Source organism: Musca autumnalis, unplaced genomic scaffold (assembly GCF_047663935.1).
Source record: "Musca autumnalis isolate F117 unplaced genomic scaffold, ASM4766393v1 scaffold_2, whole genome shotgun sequence".
NCBI classification, from domain to species: domain Eukaryota; kingdom Metazoa; phylum Arthropoda; class Insecta; order Diptera; family Muscidae; genus Musca; species Musca autumnalis.
The window spans coordinates 176,493,218-176,518,968 of NW_027411755.1; the positions used below are offsets into that span (position 1 = coordinate 176,493,218).

At 34.9% G+C, this 25,751-nt stretch overlaps 1 protein-coding gene across 1 annotated transcript in view; it reads right to left on the reverse strand.

The window, feature by feature from the left end:
* Positions 1 to 25,529, reverse strand: part of witty (without maturity) — a 64,910-nt gene extending 39,381 nt beyond the window's left edge. The window contains exon 1 of the mRNA XM_073966169.1: positions 25,223 to 25,529. Within this exon, the coding sequence (XP_073822270.1) occupies positions 25,223 to 25,301 (79 nt within the window). The 5' untranslated portion in view covers positions 25,302 to 25,529. The remainder of the gene's footprint in view (positions 1 to 25,222) is intronic.
* Positions 25,530 to 25,751: the final 222 nt, after the last annotated feature.

Genomic DNA, 25,751 nt, shown 5'->3' on the forward strand with positions numbered 1-25,751 from the left:
TTCCTTGTCCAGTAAAATATTTCCATTCACTTATTATTTTTTGTACTTTTTGTTCGGCTTTAGGTCCTCTTTTCAATAAAACAAAATTCTATTTGCTTTTATTTACTTTGTTTATTTCCAATATTTCGGACGTCTTCGACGACCATCATCAGGGATCTTTTTTGATTAACATAAAAACAAGAATATTAGTTATATAAATTAATAACAAAATTACAAAACAATATTTACTTTTTGGTTTTTATTCAACTAACAACAACTTTCACCCTATGTGACTGGTGGTGTTGAACTGAAGTTTTTCTCATTTTTCTGATGTTTTTGGATGACGTTTCGATAAATTTGTGCACAGTGTTCTGTGTCTGACTTATAGTTTATTCTTTTTTCTGTGGGCGTATTTATTATATGGAGCATTTCCAATATATATCGCCGTTTATAATTGTCCTCCTGAGTCAAGATTTTGACGTCCTTAAAATTTGGAGTGTGCCCTGTTTTGGAACAATGTGCTGCCAAAGCAGTTTTTTGTTCTAGTGGTTTGTTTTTGGCCTTTTGATCAGACTTGTGGCCACTGAGTCTGGTTTTTAATTTAGATTTTGTTGTGCCAACATATACCATTTGGCATATGTTGGACTTGTCTCCATCACATTCTATCTTGTACACTAAATTAGATTTTTCATCGTTTGATATTTTTGATTTTGTGTTGCTGAAAAACTTATTGTTTGTGTTAGTACTTTTTAAAGCTATTTGGTACTGTTCTTTGTTGTACAAATTGGACCTGGAAAAACGTTCTGAAAATCCACGTACATATGTGGCTCTTTTGTATGTTTTTGCCTCTCTTTCTATTTTGTCAGGCTTTTTTGTTTTTGATTGTTTTATTAGTTGATTAATGGTATGTATTGGGAAATCATTCATTTGTAGAATTTTCCGAATCTTTTTCTCATTTTTGGCATGAAATTTGGGATCACTAATATTGAAAACTCTGTTTATAAAGTTTGTCGCCGTATTTATCCTAATTCTTCTTGGATGTTTTGAGTTAAAATTAATGATTCTTCCCGAGGACGTAGGTTTCTGATACCAATCTACAAGAAGACGTTTTCCATGTCTCTGTACTACTGCGTCTAGGTATGGCAACTGTTTGTTTGTTTCACATTCTATTGTGAATTTGATTTGCTTGTTGAAGTTATTTAAGGCTGCTAATGTATTTTCCACCTGGTCTTTCTTAATGATACAGAAAATATCATCAACGTATTTTGTTAATAATCTTGGCTTTTCCTTTAATGTTTCCATTGTTTCATTGAGAAGTTCTTCCATTACAATGTCCGCTACAATTGGTGAAATCGGCGACCCCATAGGCATTCCCTTTTGCTGTTCATAAACTTTGTCTTTGTATATGAAGTACCTCGAATCTTTAATGCAGAGTGTTAATTTTAACTCAAAACATCCAAGAAGAATTAGGATAAATACGGCGACAAACTTTATAAACAGAGTTTTCAATATTAGTGATCCCAAATTTCATGCCACAAATGAGAAAAAGATTCGGAAAATTCTACAAATGAATGATTTCCCAATACATACCATTAATCAACTAATAAAACAATCAAAAACAAAAAAGCCTGACAAAATAGAAAGAGAGGCAAAAACATACAAAAGAGCCACATATGTACGTGGATTTTCAGAACGTTTTTCCAGGTCCAATTTGTACAACAAAGAACAGTACCAAATAGCTTTAAAAAGTACTAACACAAACAATAAGTTTTTCAGCAACACAAAATCAAAAATATCAAACGATGAAAAATCTAATTTAGTGTACAAGATAGAATGTGATGGAGACAAGTCCAACATATGCCAAATGGTATATGTTGGCACAACAAAATCTAAATTAAAAACCAGACTCAGTGGCCACAAGTCTGATCAAAAGGCCAAAAACAAACCACTAGAACAAAAAACTGCTTTGGCAGCACATTGTTCCAAAACAGGGCACACTCCAAATTTTAAGGACGTCAAATTCTTGACTCAGGAGGACAATTATAAACGGCGATATATATTGGAAATGCTCCATATAATAAATACGCCCACAGAAAAAAGAATAAACTATAAGTCAGACACAGAACACTGTGCACAAATTTATCGAAACGTCATCCAAAAACATCAGAAAAATGAGAAAAACTTCAGTTCAACACCACCAGTCACATAGGGTGAAAGTTGTTGTTAGTTGAATAAAAACCAAAAAGTAAATATTGTTTTGTAATTTTGTTATTAATTTATATAATTAATATTCTTGTTTTTATGTTAATCAAAAAAGATCCCTGATGATGGTCGTCGAAGACGTCCGAAATATTGGAAATAAACAAAGTAAATAAAAGCAAATAGAATTTTGTTTTATTGAAAAGAGGACCTAAAGCCGAACAAAAAGTACAAAAATAATAAAATGATCAAAGGTCGACAAAAACTTAATTATAACCATAACACGGAAGGCACGCCGCAAGAAACCAAACATAAAAACACCATGCAATTGTATAAAAAAAATATAAAACAAAAATACAACGACGAAACTCAGCACGTCATAAAACAATATTCAAGATGTACCAGGCAAACAGAACGTTTGAAATCAACAGCAACTTTCCTAACAAAATGCAAGGAAACAGGTACAATACCAAGCTTTATTTTGAATACAACAAAACACACTAACAACATATTTAAAACTAACAACACAATACCAACACATGTTAGAATTAAACTAAACACACACTTATACAACTTTCACATGAAAATCCTAAAACTTCTAATACATTGTAAACACAAACAACTACACAAAAACAAAAAGGCATTAACTGATACGATGTAGAGTTGTATAGTTCATGAACGAACTAGTTCAATTGAACGATTCATTGAAAAGAGCGTATGAACTAGATCCGTGGATATAGTTCATTATAGTTCAATAGTTCACTGAACTATAATTAGTCGGTGACCGTACGATCAACGAACGATTCACAATCTAGTTCAACATGTCGTTCACAAATACATACATAAAGTGACGTCTTCGTCTATGTTAAGGGATGCCTTTGTAATGTGATCAGTTTGTTTATGTTTTGGATCAAGGTACATGGAATAGCTGTCCGAAAATGAAGATTTCTACAAAAACATACGAGACATAACATATTACAATATGTCGAATCCATTACCTGAATCTGCCTTTTTGGATAGAAAAAAGGAAAAAAATAAATAGAAACACACACACAAAGCTTTTTTGCAATGACAAACAATTTCTACACACACACAACATACGATTTTTTGCCAGCCACCTAAATGAATGATGTTTTTCTAAAATTAGTTAATCTTTTTTTAAGAATGCAATAAAACTATGCAAATGTAATATTTTTGTTATGGAGTAGTTAAATTATATTAGTCTTTTGTTTGTATTTGGTGTATGTATGCGTTTTCATCAAACGACCGATTAAGAGCCGGTGAACGATTTTGATCCGAATGATTGAACTGGACAGTGAACTATGAACTAGATTACTGACCTAGTTCAGTTTAAAGAGCTGAGCTATTGAACTAGATCTTTCAAATGAACTAGATTGCACAACTCTAATACGATGAACAGACCAGTGTTGCCGTTCGAAAAAATTTTTTCGGCCCAAAATTTTCCTAAAAACGGCCCAAAACGACCTAAAACGGCCCAACATTAAAAATTAAAACAAAAATATATATTTCTCATAGATACTTTTTATTACTTTTAGAAAAATCCAAAAAAAATATTGTCTATTTTTACGTAAAGGTAGTATGTCTCAAAAAATTGTCTGAGATATGATTGGAAGGCAACAATTTATTGTGATTTGAATGTAGCATATAAACTTTAAGTGCGTGTTTCTCAAAACTGCGTTTTTGAAGTAGGTGCCAACGATAGCTCTAAAAGAAATTTACCGATCTTCATATGACCTTATTATATTATCCATGTGAGCTTATAAAATACATAAAACGCTTGCCTTTAAGGGAGACAGATTAAAACAATTATTTTGCCCAATTTTTTGACAAAAACAGTCAATTTTTTTCGTTAAAATCGAAATTTTGACAGCTCACAATTTTTTTAAAAATATTTTTTTTTAATTCTGTTTTATGAGGTTTCTAAAACGCTTACAAAAATATGCTATGATCGGCCCATCCGTTTTCGAGCTATCGTTGGCACCGCAAAACGCTTTTACAAAAAGATGGTTTCGCAGATAGCTATTTACCTCAAGAATATGCACTATTTTTCAAGAACTAAAATTCCAATCGTATTATATGATGTGCTCTTTGAGATGAAAGAATGTATAGTTTCACTGAGTCTTAGCAAATTCCAATCAGTTACTATTAAATAGGGGTCACATTCTACAAAACTTCGTCTGAGGTTACCTTATATGGAGTTATTGTATTTAGTAGTTTAAGGGACATTATAACATCCTTTCTTTTACTATTGGATGGATTTGAAAACGCAAAAAAAAACCAACTCGGATGCATTAAAAGTGTCATTTTCGCACTAAACGTTTATACAAAGAAGGTCCTCCTTCAATTTTAATCATTACTTTCAACTTCAAGTTAGCCGAAACGCTATAAATCTGTACGCAATATCCAAACTATAACAAAAGAAGAGTTTTAATAATGGGGGTATTTGGGTTATAGTATATTCTCTTATTATTTTGATCTAGTAATAAAATATAAAACTCCAAAACAGAAATTTTTATTTAAACTTTTCATTTTCTGTTAAGTAAGTGTGCATAAATGTAATTGTCTGTTTTTGTGCCTACAAATATTTATGAAGTTTCGAGCTGGTACGATTTATTTTTGTTATTTAAATTTTTTTATTATTTTTTATATAAAGGGAAAATTTGAGTTGACACTCGGATATAAATAGGATAAACCTGAACTATATGCTTGAAATTCATTCTTAAGGTTTTTAATTATAGGTAAAATATATGCCAAAACAAGTAAAAAAGCATTAAGTTCGGCCGGGCCGAACTTTTCATACCCTCCACCATAAAATATTCTGAACTAAAATGGAATAATTACTTTTCATTCCTGTCCCCAACTTTAAGTGGGTACGTTAAAATGTCAGATAATGTTTATGTACATTTATGCTTCATTCGGGAGGCCCTTTTTATGGTGCCTATATCTAACTATGTATGTTGACAATTTTTGGTGGGCTAGAAATTGGGAGGTACTGTTATATAGAAGTTATAATAAAACATGGACCTATGTTGACAGTGTTTGATGGGAGTCTTTAATGTCAAATAACTCCTAATTCGGTTAAAAAATTTAGCTAGAATCTTCAAAATATCGAAAATCGGTACATAACGTGGGAACTTCAAATGTCATTAACAGCTAGTTCGGAGGTATCTGGGCTATACGAAAATATGAACTTAAATGAACCGTTATATGGGGGCTATACCAAAACGTGGACCTATGTCCACAAGTTTGGTTATATAAGTTTATTGACACTTAAGAACCCTAAGTGTCAAAATATAGCTAAATCGGTCTGAAAATGTTGCTAAAACTGTCAAAATACCGTAAATCGGGGGGTACCGTTATATGGGGGCTATACCAAAACGTGGACCTATGTCCACAACTTTTGTTATATAAGTTTATTGACACTTAAGAACCCTAAATGTTGAATTATAGCTACATCGGTCTGAAAATGTAGCTAAAAACGTCAAAATACCGTAAATCGGGGGGCACCGTTATATGGGGGCTATACCAAAACGGGGACCTATGTCCACAACTTTTGTTATATAAGTTTATTGACACTTAAGAACCCTAAATGTTAAATTATAGCTACATCGGTCTGAAAATGTAGCTAAAAACGTCAAAATACCGTAAATTGGGGGGTACCGTTATATGGGGGACCTATGTCCACAACTTTTGTTATATAATTTTATTGATACTTAAGAACCCTAAATGTCAAATTATAGCCAAATCGGTCTGAAAATGTAGCTGAAAACGTCAAAATACCGTAAATCGGGGGGTACCGTTATATGGGGGCTATACCAAAACGTGGACCGATATATCCCATCTTCGAACTTGATCTTCCGACGGCTAAAAAAATGGTATTCCCCAATTTTCAGCGAAATCGGTCAACAAATGCGACCTGTATGTTGCGAACGGACGGACGGACGGACATGCATAAATCGACTCAGAAAGTGATTCTATGTACAGTCAACCAAAAAAATCTACATACACCCTATAAATCTCGAGTTTTAAGGGTAAGGAAGCAGTTTTATGAAAATCCAAGTACATAGTTCTATTTCATATCCCTAATAAACAATATTACATACAACAAAAATATATTTCATAATACGAATAACGGTAAATTCTATAAAAATTAAAAAATTAATAGGGAAAAAGTGTACATACACCCACTGAAATATTAAGATTATCGTAAAATTTATGGAATAAGCAATACAAATTTAACATTTTATTGCGTTATCGAATGTCTCTGGTTGTCTATGATATATTTTAGACAAAATAGGAACATATTTGTGTTTTAATTGACGTTATTTAAGGTCAGACTTCGCGTATAGCTCGTTAAGGCGGACCCTTGCAGATTTCTTTGAGGTTTTCAGTCTGGTAGTTTATGAAACCCCAGGAAGTACAGGGGGACTAATAATTTTGAGATCCTAGAGCGTTTTGGAGTTGCTCATATGGATAATATATGACCCTGAGCTTCACTAAATATACGAATTCCTGAGTTTTTCATAAATTTTATAGTTTTCACAGCATTCCAAGGATCAAATTACAAGCAAGAACCTTGGAATTACCTTGTAATACATTTTTGGACCTTAACTCAATCAGAAATGTACAACATTATTCCACAAACCCGCTCCTAAAGTTTCCAAAGCATCAAAATAAAAGCAACACCAAAGAATGCATGAAATTTGTATGATTTTTACACTGTTAACTAGTATGCCCTCGTATTATGATGGTTAGGGTTACTTGAAGCGCTATAAATGTCGGATACTTTTACATTGCTGATTCAAGGGATGCCCGAAGATTGTACCAGACCTTATTACAAGGTAATTGGAAGGCTTCTGCATGTAATTTGCCCTTTGGAATGTTGTAAAAACTATAAAATTTACGAAAACCTCAGGAATTCACATATTTAGCAAAGCTCAGGAGCATATATTATCCATAAGAACAGCTTCAAAGCGCTCTAGGATCTCAAAATAATTAGTCCCACTGTATTTCCTGGGGTTTCATAAACTACCAGACTGAAAAACTCAAAGAAATCTGCAAGGGTCCGCCTTAACGAGCTATACGCGAAGTCTGACATTAAATAACGACAATTGATCCACAAATATGTTCCTATATTGTCTAAAATATATCATAGACAACCAGAGACATTCGATAAAAATAAATAAAATGTAAAATTTGTATTGCTTATTCCATAAATTTTACGGTAATCTTAATATTTCATTGGGTGTATGTACACTTTTTCCCTATTACTTTTTTCATTTTTATAGAATTTACCGTTATTTGTATTATGGAATATATTTTTGTTGTATGTAATATTGTTTATTAGGGACATGAGATAGAACTATGTACTTGGATTTTCATAAAAATGCTTCCTTACCCTTAAAACCCGAGATTTATTGGGTGTATGTAGACTTTTTTGGTTGACTGTATATCCCTAGAAGGAACTATGGGTCTATCTCGCTTCCTTTTGTATGTTACATACAAATGCACTAACACATAATACCCCTTACCACATAGTGGTGTAAGGTATAAATAGAAAAAACCTCTAACTTGGCATGATTCCGTTGCTACCAAATTATTATGAACTTTTTTTTATTTATGAACACAATGCATGAATCTTTACCAAATACTTAAGTATCATGAAAAATATATTTCAAAACCCGGGTAAGGAGGACCTTCTTGGCATTAAGTTTTTATGTGAAAATTATAATGCTTTATTTTACGTTTTCAAATCCATCCAATAGTAAAAGTAAGCAAGTAATAGTAGCCCAAAGACTAATATTTGATATTTTATAAAATATTGTTTAAAATTATTAGCATGAACACGGCCCAAAATGGATTTGGGCCGCCCATCGGCCCAAAATTAAAAATTATTTTTTATTCGGCCCAAATTTGGGCCGTAATGCCCAAAACGGCAACACTGGAACAGACTCACAAGTCTATTAGAAAGAGACGATTTGGACACGCTCGTGGAGAGCGAAAATATCATCAACAATACTCAGAGCACAAAACAAAAGACAACTCACATAAAAAAGCTACATGCATTAAAACAGCAACAACAGTGTGAGCTCAATATACAACAAAATAAGGAGTGGTTTATAAATACAACAGAAACAGACATACCATCCAATGTGGAGTGGTTATTATCTCTTGGCCCAAAATTCTCTCTCCCAACAACGAAGACATCTTTTCCGTTGTTCAACATAATAGCAGAGGGAGAGGACTGTATTCAGTCGTTAGAAAATCGGGAAGAGCAAGAAAATGCTAGAATTAATTTAGTTAATCTCATAAATGAACAAATGAGAAATATGAAATTGGGAAAAAGAGATCGGTTTGTGTTGGACACAGTACGCCAAACAACAACATTTTTAAAAGCAAATAATCATATTTTAATACTAAACGCAGATAAAGGGGGTAAGACGGTGGCAATGTTAAAATCTGACTATGAAACAAAAATGAACAGAATACTGATGGATATTTGCACATATAAACGACTGCGAAGAGATCCGACTACTGGTCTACAGGAAAAAAACAACAAGTTAGTTATGAAGATGTTTGATTTGAAATTAATCAATGAAGTGGATAAAAACAGATTGATAAATAAAACAGCGGTAGCGCCTAGAATATACGGCCTGCCAAAGATCCACAAGGAGGGAACTCCTCTACGTCCAATTTGTTCTAGCTTAAAGTCGCCAACGTATGAACTATCCAAGTATTTATCTTCCATTTTAAAATCTTTAACCCAAGAATCTGTATATAATATCAAAGATGCAGAAGAATTCAAAGGCAAAGTTAACAAGCAGTACATAGATGAGGATGAAATATTGATATCCTTCGATGTAATATCATTATTTCCAAGCGTACCGGTCAACTTGGCATTAAATATAATTAAAAGCAAATGGATACACATTGAAAAACATACTAATATTCCTTTGAACCTTTTTATCGAAAGTTTAACACTCTGCATTAAAGATTCGAGGTACTTCATATACAAAGACAAAGTTTATGAACAGCAAAAGGGAATGCCTATGGGGTCGCCGATTTCACCAATTGTAGCGGACATTGTAATGGAAGAACTTCTCAATGAAACAATGGAAACATTAAAGGAAAAGCCAAGATTATTAACAAAATACGTTGATGATATTTTCTGTATCATTAAGAAAGACCAGGTGGAAAATACATTAGCAGCCTTAAATAACTTCAACAAGCAAATCAAATTCACAATAGAATGTGAAACAAACAAACAGTTGCCATACCTAGACGCAGTAGTACAGAGACATGGAAAACGTCTTCTTGTAGATTGGTATCAGAAACCTACGTCCTCGGGAAGAATCATTAATTTTAACTCAAAACATCCAAGAAGAATTAGGATAAATACGGCGACAAACTTTATAAACAGAGTTTTCAATATTAGTGATCCCAAATTTCATGCCAAAAATGAGAAAAAGATTCGGAAAATTCTACAAATGAATGATTTCCCAATACATACCATTAATCAACTAATAAAACAATCAAAAACAAAAAAGCCTGACAAAATAGAAAGAGAGGCAAAAACATACAAAAGAGCCACATATGTACGTGGATTTTCAGAACGTTTTTCCAGGTCCAATTTGTACAACAAAGAACAGTACCAAATAGCTTTAAAAAGTACTAACACAAACAATAAGTTTTTCAGCAACACAAAATCAAAAATATCAAACGATGAAAAATCTAATTTAGTGTACAAGATAGAATGTGATGGAGACAAGTCCAACATATGCCAAATGGTATATGTTGGCACAACAAAATCTAAATTAAAAACCAGACTCAGTGGCCACAAGTCTGATCAAAAGGCCAAAAACAAACCACTAGAACAAAAAACTGCTTTGGCAGCACATTGTTCCAAAACAGGGCACACTCCAAATTTTAAGGACGTCAAAATCTTGACTCAGGAGGACAATTATAAACGGCGATATATATTGGAAATGCTCCATATAATAAATACGCCCACAGAAAAAAGAATAAACTATAAGTCAGACACAGAACACTGTGCACAAATTTATCGAAACGTCATCCAAAAACAACAGAAAAATGAGAAAAACTTCAGTTCAACACCACCAGTCACATAGGGTGAAAGTTGTTGTTAGTTGAATAAAAACCAAAAAGTAAATATTGTTTTGTAATTTTGTTATTAATTTATATAATTAATATTCTTGTTTTTATGTTAATCAAAAAAGATCCCTGATGATGGTCGTCGAAGACGTCCGAAATATTGGAATTAAACAAAGTAAATAAAAGCAAATAGAATTTTGTTTTATTGAAAAGAGGACCTAAAGCCGAACAAAAAGTACAAAAATAATAAAATGATCAAAGGTCGACAAAAACTTAATTATTTCCATTCACCTTTTTGATTCAATTACACTGTGCAACACTGGAAATGCAAACAACTTTTAATGGACATTTTCTGAAAGTACATATAGAGACTACAAAAACCTGCATTGGGTTTTGTGTTCTTAGATCGGGTTTAGATTTTATGGACTCATCTAAACAGACCTAAAATGAGCATTTTTTCCAGTGATCGGACCTTTATCTCCGAAACTAATAAGAATTTTGCTTTGCAGTCTTCAGCAATAGCCCTAAAGTAGTAGAACTTAAGAGTCAAACAGATGACTAGGAAAAGCTGCATCTAGCGCATCAAAATCGTTAAAACATAGAAAAGTTTACATAATTTCTGAAATTCTGGTCAGTAACAACTAAACTGTTGGAAGTTGAAACAAGAAACCATTCTAAAAATTGTCCAAATAATGTGACCATCAATTCTTCAGAACATTCTGAAACTCTAAAATTGTTATTTCACGTTGTTTAAGGGGTATTTCATAACATACCTTTTACAAAACTAATTTCAAACAATGTTCACACAGGCTGTTTATTCTCATGTTGGGGATTTCAATGAATTATTGAAATATTTACCAAAGTGTTGTTGAAAAATTTGCTATAAACAAGGCGATAGAGGCATTTTACAACAATATAATGTTCTGAAAAGTTGTGTATTACATTCCAGAGAATATTTTCCCAAAAGGTAACATTAAGAAAAATTTAACGTTTTGGGAGATACGCTGCGAAATATACACAAACTATAGAATTTTTAGATATATTATAAAATTTGAGGCAATAAATGCAGTTTTTCGAGTTCACTATTCCTCCAAATATTTTCTTCTTGCTCTTATTTACAAGTTTGCTGCAGATGTCAAAACAAGATTCGTATTGGTTTCAGAGATACAGCCCCGATTTGTTTTAAAAATTCGATCTTTAACCCTGTTTAGATGAGGCCATAAAAACCGAACCCGATCTAAGAAAACAAAACCCAAATATGGGTTTTGCCTATTGGTCCTCTACTTTCATAAAATTCTGGACAGAAGTTGTTTGCACGCGATTGGCTCAAAAATGTTGCACAGTGTTGTAAAATGTGTTGGGTTTTAATTTACTAAAAACACAATTTCTTTGCACCATACACACAACTCTTTATTATGAAAGTGAGAGCCCTGTTGTTACGCTCTTTGAAAAAAATCCTCTCTCCACCCTAAAAATTATGTTGTAACATAAAAATATGTTGGTACCCAAACAAATAAAATTTAAATATGTTACAAAATGTTGCAAACATATATTTGTTTGGTTCCAAACATATTTCTTAAATATATTTTTCTGCATGTATACTTATAGCTCAAATCTCGGTTCGGTACCGGTTTATGGGGCCTATGGACAGTTATTTGTGAGTAAGTTTCCTAACATCTGGGAACACACAATTCCAATTAACAGTCAATTCGGTAGAAAAAATTTGAATAAATTCTTCAAAAATGCTTAAAAAGGTCCACGTTTTGGTTAGCCCCCATATAAGAGTAATTTATATGGAGGCTAAACCAAAACGTGGACATATACTGTCTGATCTTTTGCAAGGGATGTTGTCCCTAAACAGCACTTGTGCCAAAAATATTCGTATAGGCTACATTCGAAGCTTATCAATGTATGGAGGAAATATAACAATAAGTAAAGGTTGGACCCAATTGGGTTTTCCTTCACGAACATTTTTGAAATTTTCTACCACTTCATGTACAATTTTTGGGAATTTTTGAAAAAGAAATAACACTTGTGTCCCTAAATATTGAATTTGGTCACACTGTGCGTTGTTTGACCACCTACTATTGTTAAGGTAATATATTTTGTGCCGATTCTGACCAATAACTACATGATCATCACCAAAATGAATAGGCTTCCTCCTCTATATCATGAAAAATTGCGATATGTTGCGTGATTGCAAGGTTTAGATAGACAGAGGAACGGACATAACACCCAAAATGGCTTTAGTATTCAATGTTCATAAGGCCCAATTCCACTTTGGGAATTATAATCTCACTACAGATGGGCCCAAAGTAAATAGGACACAGCGTCCTTTTTTGTACCCTCCACCATAAGATGGAGGCTTTATTATTCTGTTCGTAAGACATCGAAGTATTAATCTGAGACCCTATAAAGGGTATGATCAGCATGAAATTTTAAGTCGATATAACCATGCTCGTCTTTCCGTTCGTCTTTTGAAATTAGGATGCAGCTTCCAATATTTAAGATAGAGTTTCATAATTTGGTACAGAATTTTATATTACTCCCAGGATGTTTGGTACTAAAAATGGCATTTGTATATCGGTGCATCCCGATTTTCGGTATTTTTAATTTCATTATCCTACCGAAGTGACTAAAACTTAGAAATAAATTTTCGTTTGGGGTATAGAACATTCCACCAAAAATTAATCAGTACAGGCTCACGTTTTGATATGACCCTCATATGGATATAACACTGCGAAATATTTGTCATATGGTATACCATTTTTCATATCTCGACAAAATAAATCGATTTAGCAACGTGTGTCCGTCCGTTCATTAAAATTTTTAATCAAACAATAGTTCACAATTACGGAGCGATTGTCACGTAAAAAAATTTAGGTGGTGAAATGGACAAACAACAAAATTTTTTTTCGATTTTGTAGCTACTCTCTGTAGGTCACAATAATTGTCCGAGCGCACAGTGGACGAAATCACTGATCTAGCGGACGAAATCACTGATCCATTCCATACGAATGGAGATATGTATCTGAAATTTTGCACAAACGCAGTATGTGTCCGTGGGTAATAATGGACTAGATATGAACAACATCGGCTAATATTTTGGTATAGCCCCCATATAACGGTACCTCCTGATATTCGGTATTTTGAGGATTTAAGCATTCCTTTCCTTCCAAATAAGTTGCAATTTGGTACTTAGGGTTTCTAGTGGTCACTAAACTTTTCCACAAAAAATTTTGGACATAGGTCCACGCTTGGGTAAAGGTACCTCCCCATTTGTAGTATTTTGGAGGATTTAAGCTACATTTTCCGCCCAAATTAAGTGTAATTTGCTATATGGAGTGCCACCGTAATGCAATGGTATGCACGCCCGCCTTGCACGCAGAAGGCCGGGGGTTCGATTCCCCGGCAGGGCAACATCAAAAATTTTTCAACGGTGGCAAAATACCCCTCAGTAAAGTTGGCGAAATTTCCTGAGTATTTCAGCCTTGAAAAACTTCTCCACAAGTGGTGTCTTAAGACACGCCGTTCGGACTCGGCAATAAACAGTAGGTCCCATATCATTGAGCTACATATGAATCGGGCTGCACTCATTGGTAAGAGATAGGTCTCCCTTGTCCCGTATGGGATGTTGTGGAACAATGTTTTTTTTTTTGTTTTGCTATTTGGAGTTCCCAGTGGCCACAAACATTCTCCACCAAAAATTGTGGACATTGGTCTACTTTTTGATATAGCCCCCATATAACGGTACCTCCCAATATTTGATATTTTGAGGATTTTGTCCACATTTTCAGACCAAATAAGCTGAATTGTGGCTCGTTGGTTATACACCTTTTCCACCAAAAATTGTGAACATAGGTCAACGTATTTGAGGATTTTGAGGTATTTTGAGGATTTAAGTTACATTTTCCATCCATTTATCAGTTGACGCATTGAAATAATCATTTGTGTCCCTATAAAGTATATGTATTCTTGATCAGGATAAAATTCTGAGTCGATCTACCAATGTCCGTCTGTTGTAAACATTCTAGCGTCCGCAAAAATTAGCTTAGAGCTAGAATGCTAGATTTTTGCACCCGAGTATCTTTTTTCTGTAGGCAGGTCAAGTTTGAAGATGGGTTATATCGGCTCTTGCTTTGGTATAGCTCCCATATAACGGTACCTCCCGAGTTTCGGTATTTTTAGGATTTTAGTTACAATTTTTAACCAAGCTAGTTGTAATTTGAAATTTGAGATTTCCAGTGGTTACGAAACTTGACGCAACTGCCTGCAATTTGAGTTTTGAGGTTCACAGTAGTCACAAAACGTTCTCACTTAATATTTTCAAAATAGTTCCACTGTTTGGTATAGGCCCATTTAACATACCTCCCGATTTTCAGTATTTTGAGAACTTAGCTTTATTTCATGATCGAATTCGCTGTAATTTGATATTTGAAGGATCTTTTTATTCTTCGACAAAAGTTGTCAATATTGGTCAATGTTTTGGTATCGACCCAATATAACTGTACATTCCGGTTTTCGATATTTTCAGGGTTTTGGCAATATTTTTTTCAGGAATTAGCCGAAATTTGACATTTGAAGTTCTATGAAGTCACGAAACTTCCCAGCTAAAAACTATAAACATAGGGCCATATTGTGGTATAGCCCCAATATAACAAAACCTTCCAATTTTCGGTTTTTGAGGAACTACGTGTAATTTGACATTTTATATTTCCTCCAGACACAAAACTTTTGCACAAAAATTGCCTACATAAGTCCACACTTTGATATAGCCCCATATGGGTAAAATTGTAAGTCGATTTAGCCAAGTCCGTCCGTCTGTTGTAATCTCGCTATCTTCCGAATGAGTCGACCTACATGGCTGAAATTTTGTAAACATGTGTTTTTCGTCCGAACTTGGATCATGTTCGAAGATGGGCTATATCGGTCCACATTTTGGGATAGACCACCCCCCCCCCCCCCCCCCCATATAACGATAACGCCTGATTTCAGATACTTTGACGTTTTTAGCCACATTTTCAGACCGAATTAGCTATAATTTGAGGTTTAAGGTATCCAGTGACCAAGAAACTTCTCCACCGAAAGTTACCTATACCCAGGTCCACGTTTCCTTACAGCCCCCGTATAACGGTACCGCCCGATTTCCGGTATTTTGACGTATTAAGCTACATGTTCTGACCGAATTAGCTATAATTTAGCATTTAGGGTTCTCATGATCAAAAAACTTCTCAACCAAAAATTATGATCATATGTCTATCTTTTGTTACACGATTTCAGCTATTTTGACGTTTTCAGCTACATTTTTAACCGAATTAGCTATAATTTGATATTTAGGGTTTCTAGTGGTCATGTAACTTATCCACCTAAGATTGTGACATAGGTACTTATATGTTTTTGCAGCCAAACATATATTTGTTTGCAAGAACCCAACATATGTTATGATAGGAACTGTTGCAAACATATATACACAGTTTGACAACAAATGTATTGCACAGACCAAAATTGAAAAAAATTCATAATAATTGTTCGTTTATGGCAACATATTATGTAAAAACTATACGGTTTTTTGTGTAAATCTCTTGCTATTGGTCCATAAAACAATATTCCGTCAAAATATGCAAAGTTTTTTTGCGATTTATTATAAAAATATGAATTACCTACTACTTTGAGGTGGCAATAAATGTATTGCAAAAATTACCAAATCGATGATTTCTTGGAGAATTGCCAAATAAGTGTTCCACAATAAGTAAATTAAATGAACTTAGTTAACCCAAAATAAAGTCTCGGCATGTTCCACTCTACGGGTACTGGTTCCCCAATTTTTAGTAAATCTTGATCCATCGTAGGAGGACCATTATCGAGTTTTTTTTCTTAAAATGGACCCAACAATTTTAAAAGGGTTGGTATCAGGATATAGGCCCGAGGTATTTATTAGTTTAGTGTTGTTATATTACATCAGAAATTTACACAAATAAGAATTATATGTCATGATTTGGCCTTTGGAATGGCGGTGTTGAACTTATTTGAGCTTTCTGGATCCCTTTTACTGACTTTCAGAATAATGACTATAAATATTTCCTAATTATGTCAGTGAGAATGCCTTCATAATCATTATTATGTCCGTCAATCCGATTTCACATACTTTTTTGCTTGGTAAAGAATATTCGGTATTCAAGCTTTTCCAGAAGGGGTTTAATTTCCATATTTGATGGGTTTTACTGGATTTGGCACACTTTTTGTGATTTATTATGATAGTAGAGGATAATATCTATCTATTTTTTTTTTTTTTTTTTGTGAAAATGAAGTCTTTCCAATACTATTGAGAGAGTAAATAAAGCTCTGTTGTTGGTCGTTTCAAAATACTGCGCTGAGGGTCTATTTTTCCATAGGTATATTGATGTTTTCAAAGACAAAATCGGACTGCTTTGCATTGTTGTCTGTGGCCGATTCGTCATTGGTTACTGTTACTATGGTCTCTAGCGTTTTTTACCTGTATGAAGACCCCCCATGACGGTTTTTTATCACTAGACAGCGGAATCCTTTGCAAATGCATATATGGTTAGGATAGTCGTAGAGAAAATCTGATTAGACAGAAACTCGTTTTATCACAAAATAAAACAAATTAGGCCCAGAAATTTTTGCATACATTGCATATCGTGCATATTTTTACATATCTGCATAAAATGGGCATATGCAAAAATATATACAAGGATTTGTGGTCTAAAAATCCCACCGAAATGGCTGAAATGTGGTTTTAAGTCTTGTCTAGGGGTATGAAACTTTACACCTGCAAATTTTCCGCATGGGTCCACGTCTTCATATAGCCCCCATAGAACGGTACCTCCCGATTTCCGATATTTTGAAGGTTGTGGCCTCAACATCTTCGTTGGGAGTATAAAGCTTTAAACCTGAAATTTGTCAGTATAGGTCCACGTCTTCATATAGCCCCCGTAGAGCGGTACCTCCGGATTTTCGGTATTTTGAAAGTTGTAGACTCAATATCCCACCGATATGACTGAAATTTGGTATTTAGTCTTCATTGGTAGTATAAAACATTCCACCTGAAATTTCTCGGTATAGGTTCACGTCTTCATATAGCCCCCATAGAACGGTACGTCCGGATTTCTGGTATTTTGAAGGTTGTAACCTCAATATCCCTCCGAAATGGCTGAAATTTTGTATTAAGTCTTCCTTGGGGTTATAAAACTTTCCACCGGAAATTCCTCGATATAGGTCCACGTCTTCATATAGCCCCCATAGAACGGTACCTCCCGATTTTCGGTATTTTGAAAGTTGTATGCTTAATATCCCACCGAAGTGACTGGTATTTAGTGACTTGGTATTTAGTCTTCATTGGTGCTATAAAACTTTCCACCTGAAATTTCCTGGTATAGGTTCACGTCTTCATATAGCCTCCATAGTACGGTACCTCCCGATTTCGGGTATTTTGAAGGTTGTGGCCTCAATACCCCGCCAAAATGGCTGAAATTTGGTATTAAGACTTCCTTGGGGGTAAACAGTTTTCCAGCTAAAATTTGTCGGTTTAGGTTCAGGCCTTCATATAGCCCCCATAGAACGATACCTCCCGATTTTCGGTATTTTGAAGGTTGAGACTGTGGTTATACATTTCTCTATCTTTGTACCTATTATTGAAATATTTGTTGCATAAAATATATGTAAAATGCATACATTTTGCACATGCACATTTATGCATTTTGCATAATTTTGCATATGTCATATGTTTCGATTGCAATTTAATCAGAAGCCAAAAATATGCCCAGTCCCAAAATTTGACATGAATCGGACCAAAAATAGGGGTTGCATAAAATTCCGCTGTAGATTTATCACATTCAATACTGTTACTCCATTCTTAGTCGCAAAAGTCATAAAAATGCATAATAACTACAAAAATTTGCAAAAATGATTAGTTTTATAGTACTGCTTTTCCGTTTGCAATACATTTAATGTCACATAAAAGTTTTTTTTTTTAGTCCGAACAATTATTATGAAATTTTTTACAATTTTGGTCTGTGCAATACATTTGTTGTCAAACTGTATGTTTCCTGCAAAATATGTTTGTGACATATTTTTCCTCCGTGTACGAAAAGTACTAAAAGTTACTAAATTTGTTACCAATTGTATATTTTAAAGGGATATAACTAGTATGTATTGGATTTGGGTACCGATAGTGCTGAAAACCTAAAATTTGGAATTAAGATTACTGTCGGAGTGTAGCAGGTAGGGTTTTGGGTAGGGAAATCCCGCACCGGGAATTCCCGGAAATTCTCCGTTTTTTGGTTACGGGTTGGTTCCCGGGAAACAAATCGGGAAATTTCTTTTTACATTTATCACAACTAATATTGAATGAATGAATAAACTATGCCCATCGCTTGTATACAATAGAATCAGAATTCGATTAGATTTTACAGAATCAATAAATTAGAAATGATTTGGAAATAACTTGGATCTACAAAAGTGTTTTCAGGGAAAAAATTATAAGAGCCGTACCAAAACATAGACTATAACGACGGATTTTTATTCTGTTTTATTTAAGTGCGAAATAATATTTTCTATTTTAAAGTTCCATTTTTATATCCTCAGACATTGGACTAAACTTAGTTTAAGTTCCAAGATGGACCATATCGTGACCCACTACTTCCGGTATTTTCCCCACAAAAGTTCAACAGTTATCGCTAAAATGGTGCGCACGATAACTCTCGAAGGGAATAACCGAATCGGTCATAATTATGAATATGGTAATATTATTTAAAAAAAGTGAAGTTTTAAAGCTCCTCTCGGATCGATTTGAAATTTTTCAGCAATTTGTCTTTAAGGCCACCCTTACGACGCACATGGGTTTCAATCTGAAAATTTTTGGCCAAAACCCTATTTTTGAAGTTTCGAAATTTTAACTTTTTTTTGCACAGAATAATAAAAAACACCTCAAGTCGTCTGAAAATAATTAGTTTTCGTAAATAACATTAGTATTCGTTGATTGGCGCAGTACCAAAGTTGACACTTTTTTATGTAAAAACAAGTAAGAACAGACTATAGTCGGACGGGGCCGACCATGTGATACCCTATACCACTAAACGCGTCTTCTTGGGATAAAGTTATAAGATGTGCATTAGAAATTTTACCAATTTTCACACAAAAGTTTTGATCAATTTAACCCGCTAAATATTATCCGATCATACCGTTGACTTGCACGCTACTTCTTCATCTCAAACCAAAACTACGTTTAAAATTTCGCGCCGATCGGACTATTATTGCGACCTACAGAGCGGCTACAAAATCGAGCAAAAATTTTGTTTTTGGTCCATTTCATCCCTTTAACATTTCACGATCATCGCCAAAAACTAATCAGTTCTATTCTGGTCCAAACCCGACCTCCATACTAAATTTCGTGACAATCGGTCCATAATTGCGGCCTCTAGCTTGATTACAATTTTTAATGGACGGACAGACGGACGGACGGACGGACGGACACACATCGCTAAATCGCTTTATCTCGTCGAGATATGAAGTTTGGTATACCACATGAGGGGTCTACGACGAATATTTCGCGGCGTTACATGAATTTTTGGGAAAACAAACTTATTATACCCTTTTCCACATTGTGGTATAGGGTATAATTAAACAGACTTTGTGCTGTAAAATATACAATTTTTGTTGTATTGCGTCTCTGCATAAATATACAGACGTGAGACCAAAGTTATTATAAATCGGGAAGCTGTTAATGAGTACTTTCATAATATTTACTAAAAGGGCGATGAAATTTGTAAAATTAGCGTAATAAAATCAATTTTTATATATATTAAAAATTATTTTTTTTACAAATATTTTTAAAATATATTTAAACTTTTAAAAAAATGTCCAAGTTTGTCCACCTCCAAATTGGTTTTGGAAGATATCTGGGGGTCTGAACTAATAAATTGAGAAATAAATTCTTGGTCAAATTTGCCACAGTTAAAATAAAGTGGATTTTTCTATTTTAAGATGGGAGAATTTTTTGTAAATACCTGTTGTGACTGTACGTAGTATCCAATTGAAATAGAGCGGTAATACCTACATCTATTAACCGATTTTTCTTAAAATTCATATTTAAGGGTTTCAGAGTGTATAAAACAAGTATGTGTAAGTTTTTTGAAAATAGGTCCATTTTTTGTCATAGCCCCCACATAAAAGTACCGTCCAATTTTAGATATTATGTGAATTTTAGCGACACTTTATGACCGATTCGGCTGAAATTTGGTATTTCGACCTCTTGGAAGATATGAATCCTTCGTACCAAAAATTGTTAACATAGGTCAATGTTTTGGTTTAGACCCCACACAACGGGACCACCCTGTTCAACAAATTTTGTCAGTTTTTGGTCATTTTGGTCGATAAAACGTAAGAATTGCTGTTTGTACACATTTATTAAAAATAATAATTAATTTCAATACAAAATGGACGTTGAAATAGTTTTGGCCAGAAAATTTGGATTTGGGACCATTGTGCGACGGTACAAATTTGTCGGGGGCAAGTCCATACTTCCTGAGATAATGCCTTAAAAGCTCCAAGAAACCTTGACGGCAAAAACAAAAATGGAAAATTGGCAAGATAACTCCCACAGGAAGTTTCTGATTGGTCCAAACTTTGCATATCGTATTATTCCATCTAGTTATGTATCAGGTTGGAATATGGACTATACGGGTCAAGCCCTTTGGGTACCTCCTACAAAAAATTTAGGAAAAGTGCAGTTTAACAGATTATAGCTGCCATGACGTAAAGCATGAGTTTGGTTGCGGATTTGTAGTTAGTCGGAGACTAAAACATCTGGTATCCAGCTTCACTCCAGTGAATGAAAGACTGGCTGCAATTCGAATAAAAGCTAAATTCTTCAACATCAGCTTTATTTGCGCTCATGCTCCCACTGAAGAAAAGGACGAACAGACCAAAGATATATTTTACGAGCGCTTAGAAGAAACATATGTCCGTTGCCCTGCCCATGACATTAAAATCATTCTAGGCGATTTTAATGCCAAAATTGATTCGGACCACTACCTTGTTGCAGCAAAGGTACGCACCTGCTTAAAAGTAGCAAACAAAGTACGAACAGACACAACACGAAAGTTAGACATCGGTAAGCTGCAATCACAACAGATAGCCACAGCATATTCCACTCAACTAGCTCAATTGCTTAATCAAAGCATTCCTCGTCCCGATAACATATCAGCGCAATGGCAAAGCATTGCCCACTCCATGCAAACAGCCGCAAAATCCATACTTGGATACCAGAGACCTCCACCAAGGAATCCATGATATGATCAGGAGTGTCGTGCTGCCACCGAAGAGAAAAATGCAGCATATGGGGCTACTTTACAATCCGTAGCAACGCGTAGCGCACGAGAGAGATACAGGGAGAAAAGGACAGGAGAAACGTCTTTTCCGCAGGAAAAAGAGAGAGATGGAAAAGCGGGAGTGTGAAAAAATCGAGATGTACAGGAGCCAGAATGAAGTCCGAAAAGTCTACCAAAGAGTCAAGCATCAAACTGATGGCTTTGGTACAGGCACATCCTCCTGTAGAGACCAGCAAGGTAATTTGGTAACTGATACAGATAGTGTACTCAGGATATGGAAAGAACATTTTTCAAATCTGTTGGTATCTAATAGCAGCGAAGACGACGAAGACACCACAGTCCCAATCCCAGAAGATGGTATTGAATGTATACCGCCCAGCCAAGATAAGGTAAAGACAGCAATAAATCGGCTGAAGAATAATAAGGCAGCAGGGGCCGATGGCTTGCCAGCCGAGCTGTTCAAAACCGGAGGCGACACGCTGATAAGGTGTATTCATCAGCTAGTTAGCACCATCTGGCAGGAAGAATGAGTACCCGACGATTGGAACCTGAGTATCCTGTGCCCCGTCCACAAGAAGGGAGATAAGACTGTATGCTCTAACTATAGGGGCATAAGTCTACTCCCTATTGCCTACAAGATCGTGTCAGGGATATTGTGCGAACGACTAAAGCCTATGGTCAACGAGATAATTGGACCATACCAATGCGGCTTTAGACCTGGCAAGTCCACCATTGACCAGATATTTACCCTGCGGCAAATCCTGGGGAAGACCCAAGAGATGCAGATCGACACCTACCATCTTTTTGTCGATTATAAAGCAGCCTTCGACAGCCCGCTGCGATCAAAGGTATTCCAAGCCATGTCTGAATTTGGTATCCCCGCATAGCTCATCCGGCTTTGTAAAATGACTTTAACTGACACGAGGTCCTCAGTTAAAATAGGAAAGAACCTCTCCGAAGAGTTTGGTACCAAAAGAGGTTTCAGACAAGGAGACAGCCTTTCGTGTGACTTCTTCAACATCCTGCTAGAAAAGGTTATACGAGAGGCAAACGTCAAAAGAAGTGGCACAATCTACACCAATAGTCACATGTTACTTGTTTATGCTGATGATATAGACATCATGGGCCGATCAGTAAAAGAAGTAACTGATACCTTTATAAAGGTTACCTTTAAAAAGTGGGTCTGGCGGTGAACGGTGAGAAGACCAAGTTGATGGTGTCGACGCGCAATGCGTCCATTGAGCTCGGACCGACTGTGGAAGTTGGTTCCTATAATATTGAGGTAGTAAAAGACTTCCTCTACCTCGGCACCTCCGTAAACACAACAAACGACATCAGTTGTGAATTAAAAAGAAGAATTGTATTGGCCAACAGATGCTACTTTGGTTTAAGTAAGCAGTTTAAAAACAAAGCCACATCTCTTCAAACAAAAATAACGCTCTACAAAACACTGATACTACCCGTGCTGATGTATGGCTCCGAAGCCTGGGTACTTGCGCCAGCAGACATGGCAGTGCTTGGTGTGTTTGAGAGAAAAATTCTTCGAAAGATCTACGGACCAATCTGCGTTGACGGTGAATATCGTCGTCGCATGAACCACGAGCTGTATCCGCTATACAACGACATCAATATTGTTAAACGTATCGAGATGCAGCGATTGCGTTGGCTAGGCCATAACATAAGAATGAGCGATGATGAACCCACTAAAAAGGCGTATAAATACGGACCGCTTGGCGGTTCACGCAGAATTGGCAGGCCAAGGAATAGATGGCGCAAACAAGTGGATGATGAGATGAAAAGGCGCGGTATTCCAGAGTGCGAAGCAACAAATAGAGAGAATTGGAGAGATATTTTCTTAGTTCGGCCCATAGAACAAATGTTCTGTAATGGGCCAGCTAAGTAAGTAAGTAAGCAAAATATGTTTGGGACATATGTTAGAGAGGCCATTTTTTCTGTGTGTACTGATGCTATTGGTTGTGGCCCTGTTTACAGCGATATTATGTTTTCCGTGGACAAGTTCATGCTTCCTGGCATACTGGTCCAAATGTTATACGATAACCCACTGAAATGACTAGTGGGCGCGATATCTATCGAAAATATATGACTCCAAAAATAAGATCACTTCCATAATGGACTATGTCGGTCCATTCCTTCAAGTACAATTTTAATCCTAATCTACATTTTTGTCTGTAAGTTTAAATGTTCAAAAAGGGCTACAAAATTCTGAAAAGACCCTCAATACATTCGATCTGTATGTAGAGGAAAGTTTTAATTCACATAGGTTGAGGGTATATCTCTGTCGGCAAAGCCGACTGATACTTTTTTACTTGATTTTTGACCGCATTAGCTGAAATTCCCAATGAACAAAATGCTTATCTATTAAAAATTGCCAAGGTAGGTCGATATTTTGGTATAGCCCCCATATAACGTTACCTACCGATTTAAAGTTGTACTTTCTCAACTGAAAGGAAACCAATTATTTCATCTAGGTTTAGAATATTTTATGGCCCGGCCGTCGATAAGCTTATATCGATGTGTACGAAATGTACTAAATGTCGTACGATTTCGGTATTGCTTGCGGGAATAATACTTGAATTATATAATTTTGAACAATACTATTAGTGTACTAAAGAGTAATAAACAATAAGTGTTCTAGAAGTACTAAATAGTACTAAACATTGATCTGGTAAATCCAGCGCTCTAAAATTTGTTGTGGAGATCACTGTTGGGATTTGGGGTGAGATACGGCTGATTTTTTTGATACGAACTAAGGGTGTACCGAGAATACTTAAATGAAATTAAGTATTAATTAACAACAATTAACCACCAAATTTACACATTTCACCGTTTCCATATCAGATATTGTTTATTTGTTTTTTATTCGCTTTACGCATACGAAGTAGCGGGCACTTTGCTAGTAAGCTTTATATTTGGGGTAGTCAAATATTACTCGACAACAAAAAATGATTTTTTTTGAGTAAAATAACATTTTGATATAAACCCCATATAACGATACTGTCCACTTAAAGGTGTTTTAAGGCTTCTGGCCACATTGTCGAACAAAATTGGCTGAAAAATTACATTTTGGGATCTCCGTGAATAAGGAGCATCCTCGCATTATAGGGTACCGTCCGCTTTGAGGTTGTTGATGTATAAGTTTTTTGTAACAATGTGAAATTAAAAATCTCCATTTGATAAACATCTCCTCCAAATTTCATAACTCTACCTCCACGCGTTAGGAAAATATAGATTTTTGTCACAAAAAGGCAATTTTGGCCACACTGTTCGACAAAACACGTGTCTTCTATTTTTCGATCCTTTTTCATAATTTGCTTGATTTTTTCAGTATTTTTTTTTTGTGTTGTTTACACCGTAATGGTAATGATGACTTGCCGCATATCCACGCTTAACAAAGTTGACATTTTAGAAACTTTTACTTATTTGTGCTGAATATTAAAAATAATACTTAAGAATAAAAAAATGTTCAGAAAAAAAAATATCTTGTATATGTTGTGATTTTTATTTCAATATTTCACACTTTATTTTTCATTTTGAACACCCACCATTTGAAATGAACTGCTGCAAAATTATTACAAAAATTGCAAATTTCACTAGATTTTTATTTAAAATATCTAAGGCCATTTTTAATTAATTTATTTATTATTGTTTTTTACTTAAAAAATCACAATATTATTTATTAATTCAATCTTTTTTAAAAGGTTTCTTTGAATTGCCTCGTGAACGCTATAACGGGGGTTTTACTAAATTTAAAATAAGGCTTCAAATATTTCAGATTATTGTAAACTTTTAACAGTGCGTTTGCGATTTGTAATATTGTTGTCGCGAATATTCATTTGACCGCCTCTACGAACCGTCTCATTTAAGAGTCAACAGAAAACTGAACTGAAATCTATGACAGCACCAACCAACACTCAACATTGGGATAGTAGATGGATGAATGGTTTTGTCTTCCATTTGGAGCAACAACATTTTTGTTGTAATAACAGTACCACACAACACAACAGAGCTCCTTTACACATACACACTTTCCCCAATATGGTTTGTTGTATTTCACTTCGGCATTTCCTTTCG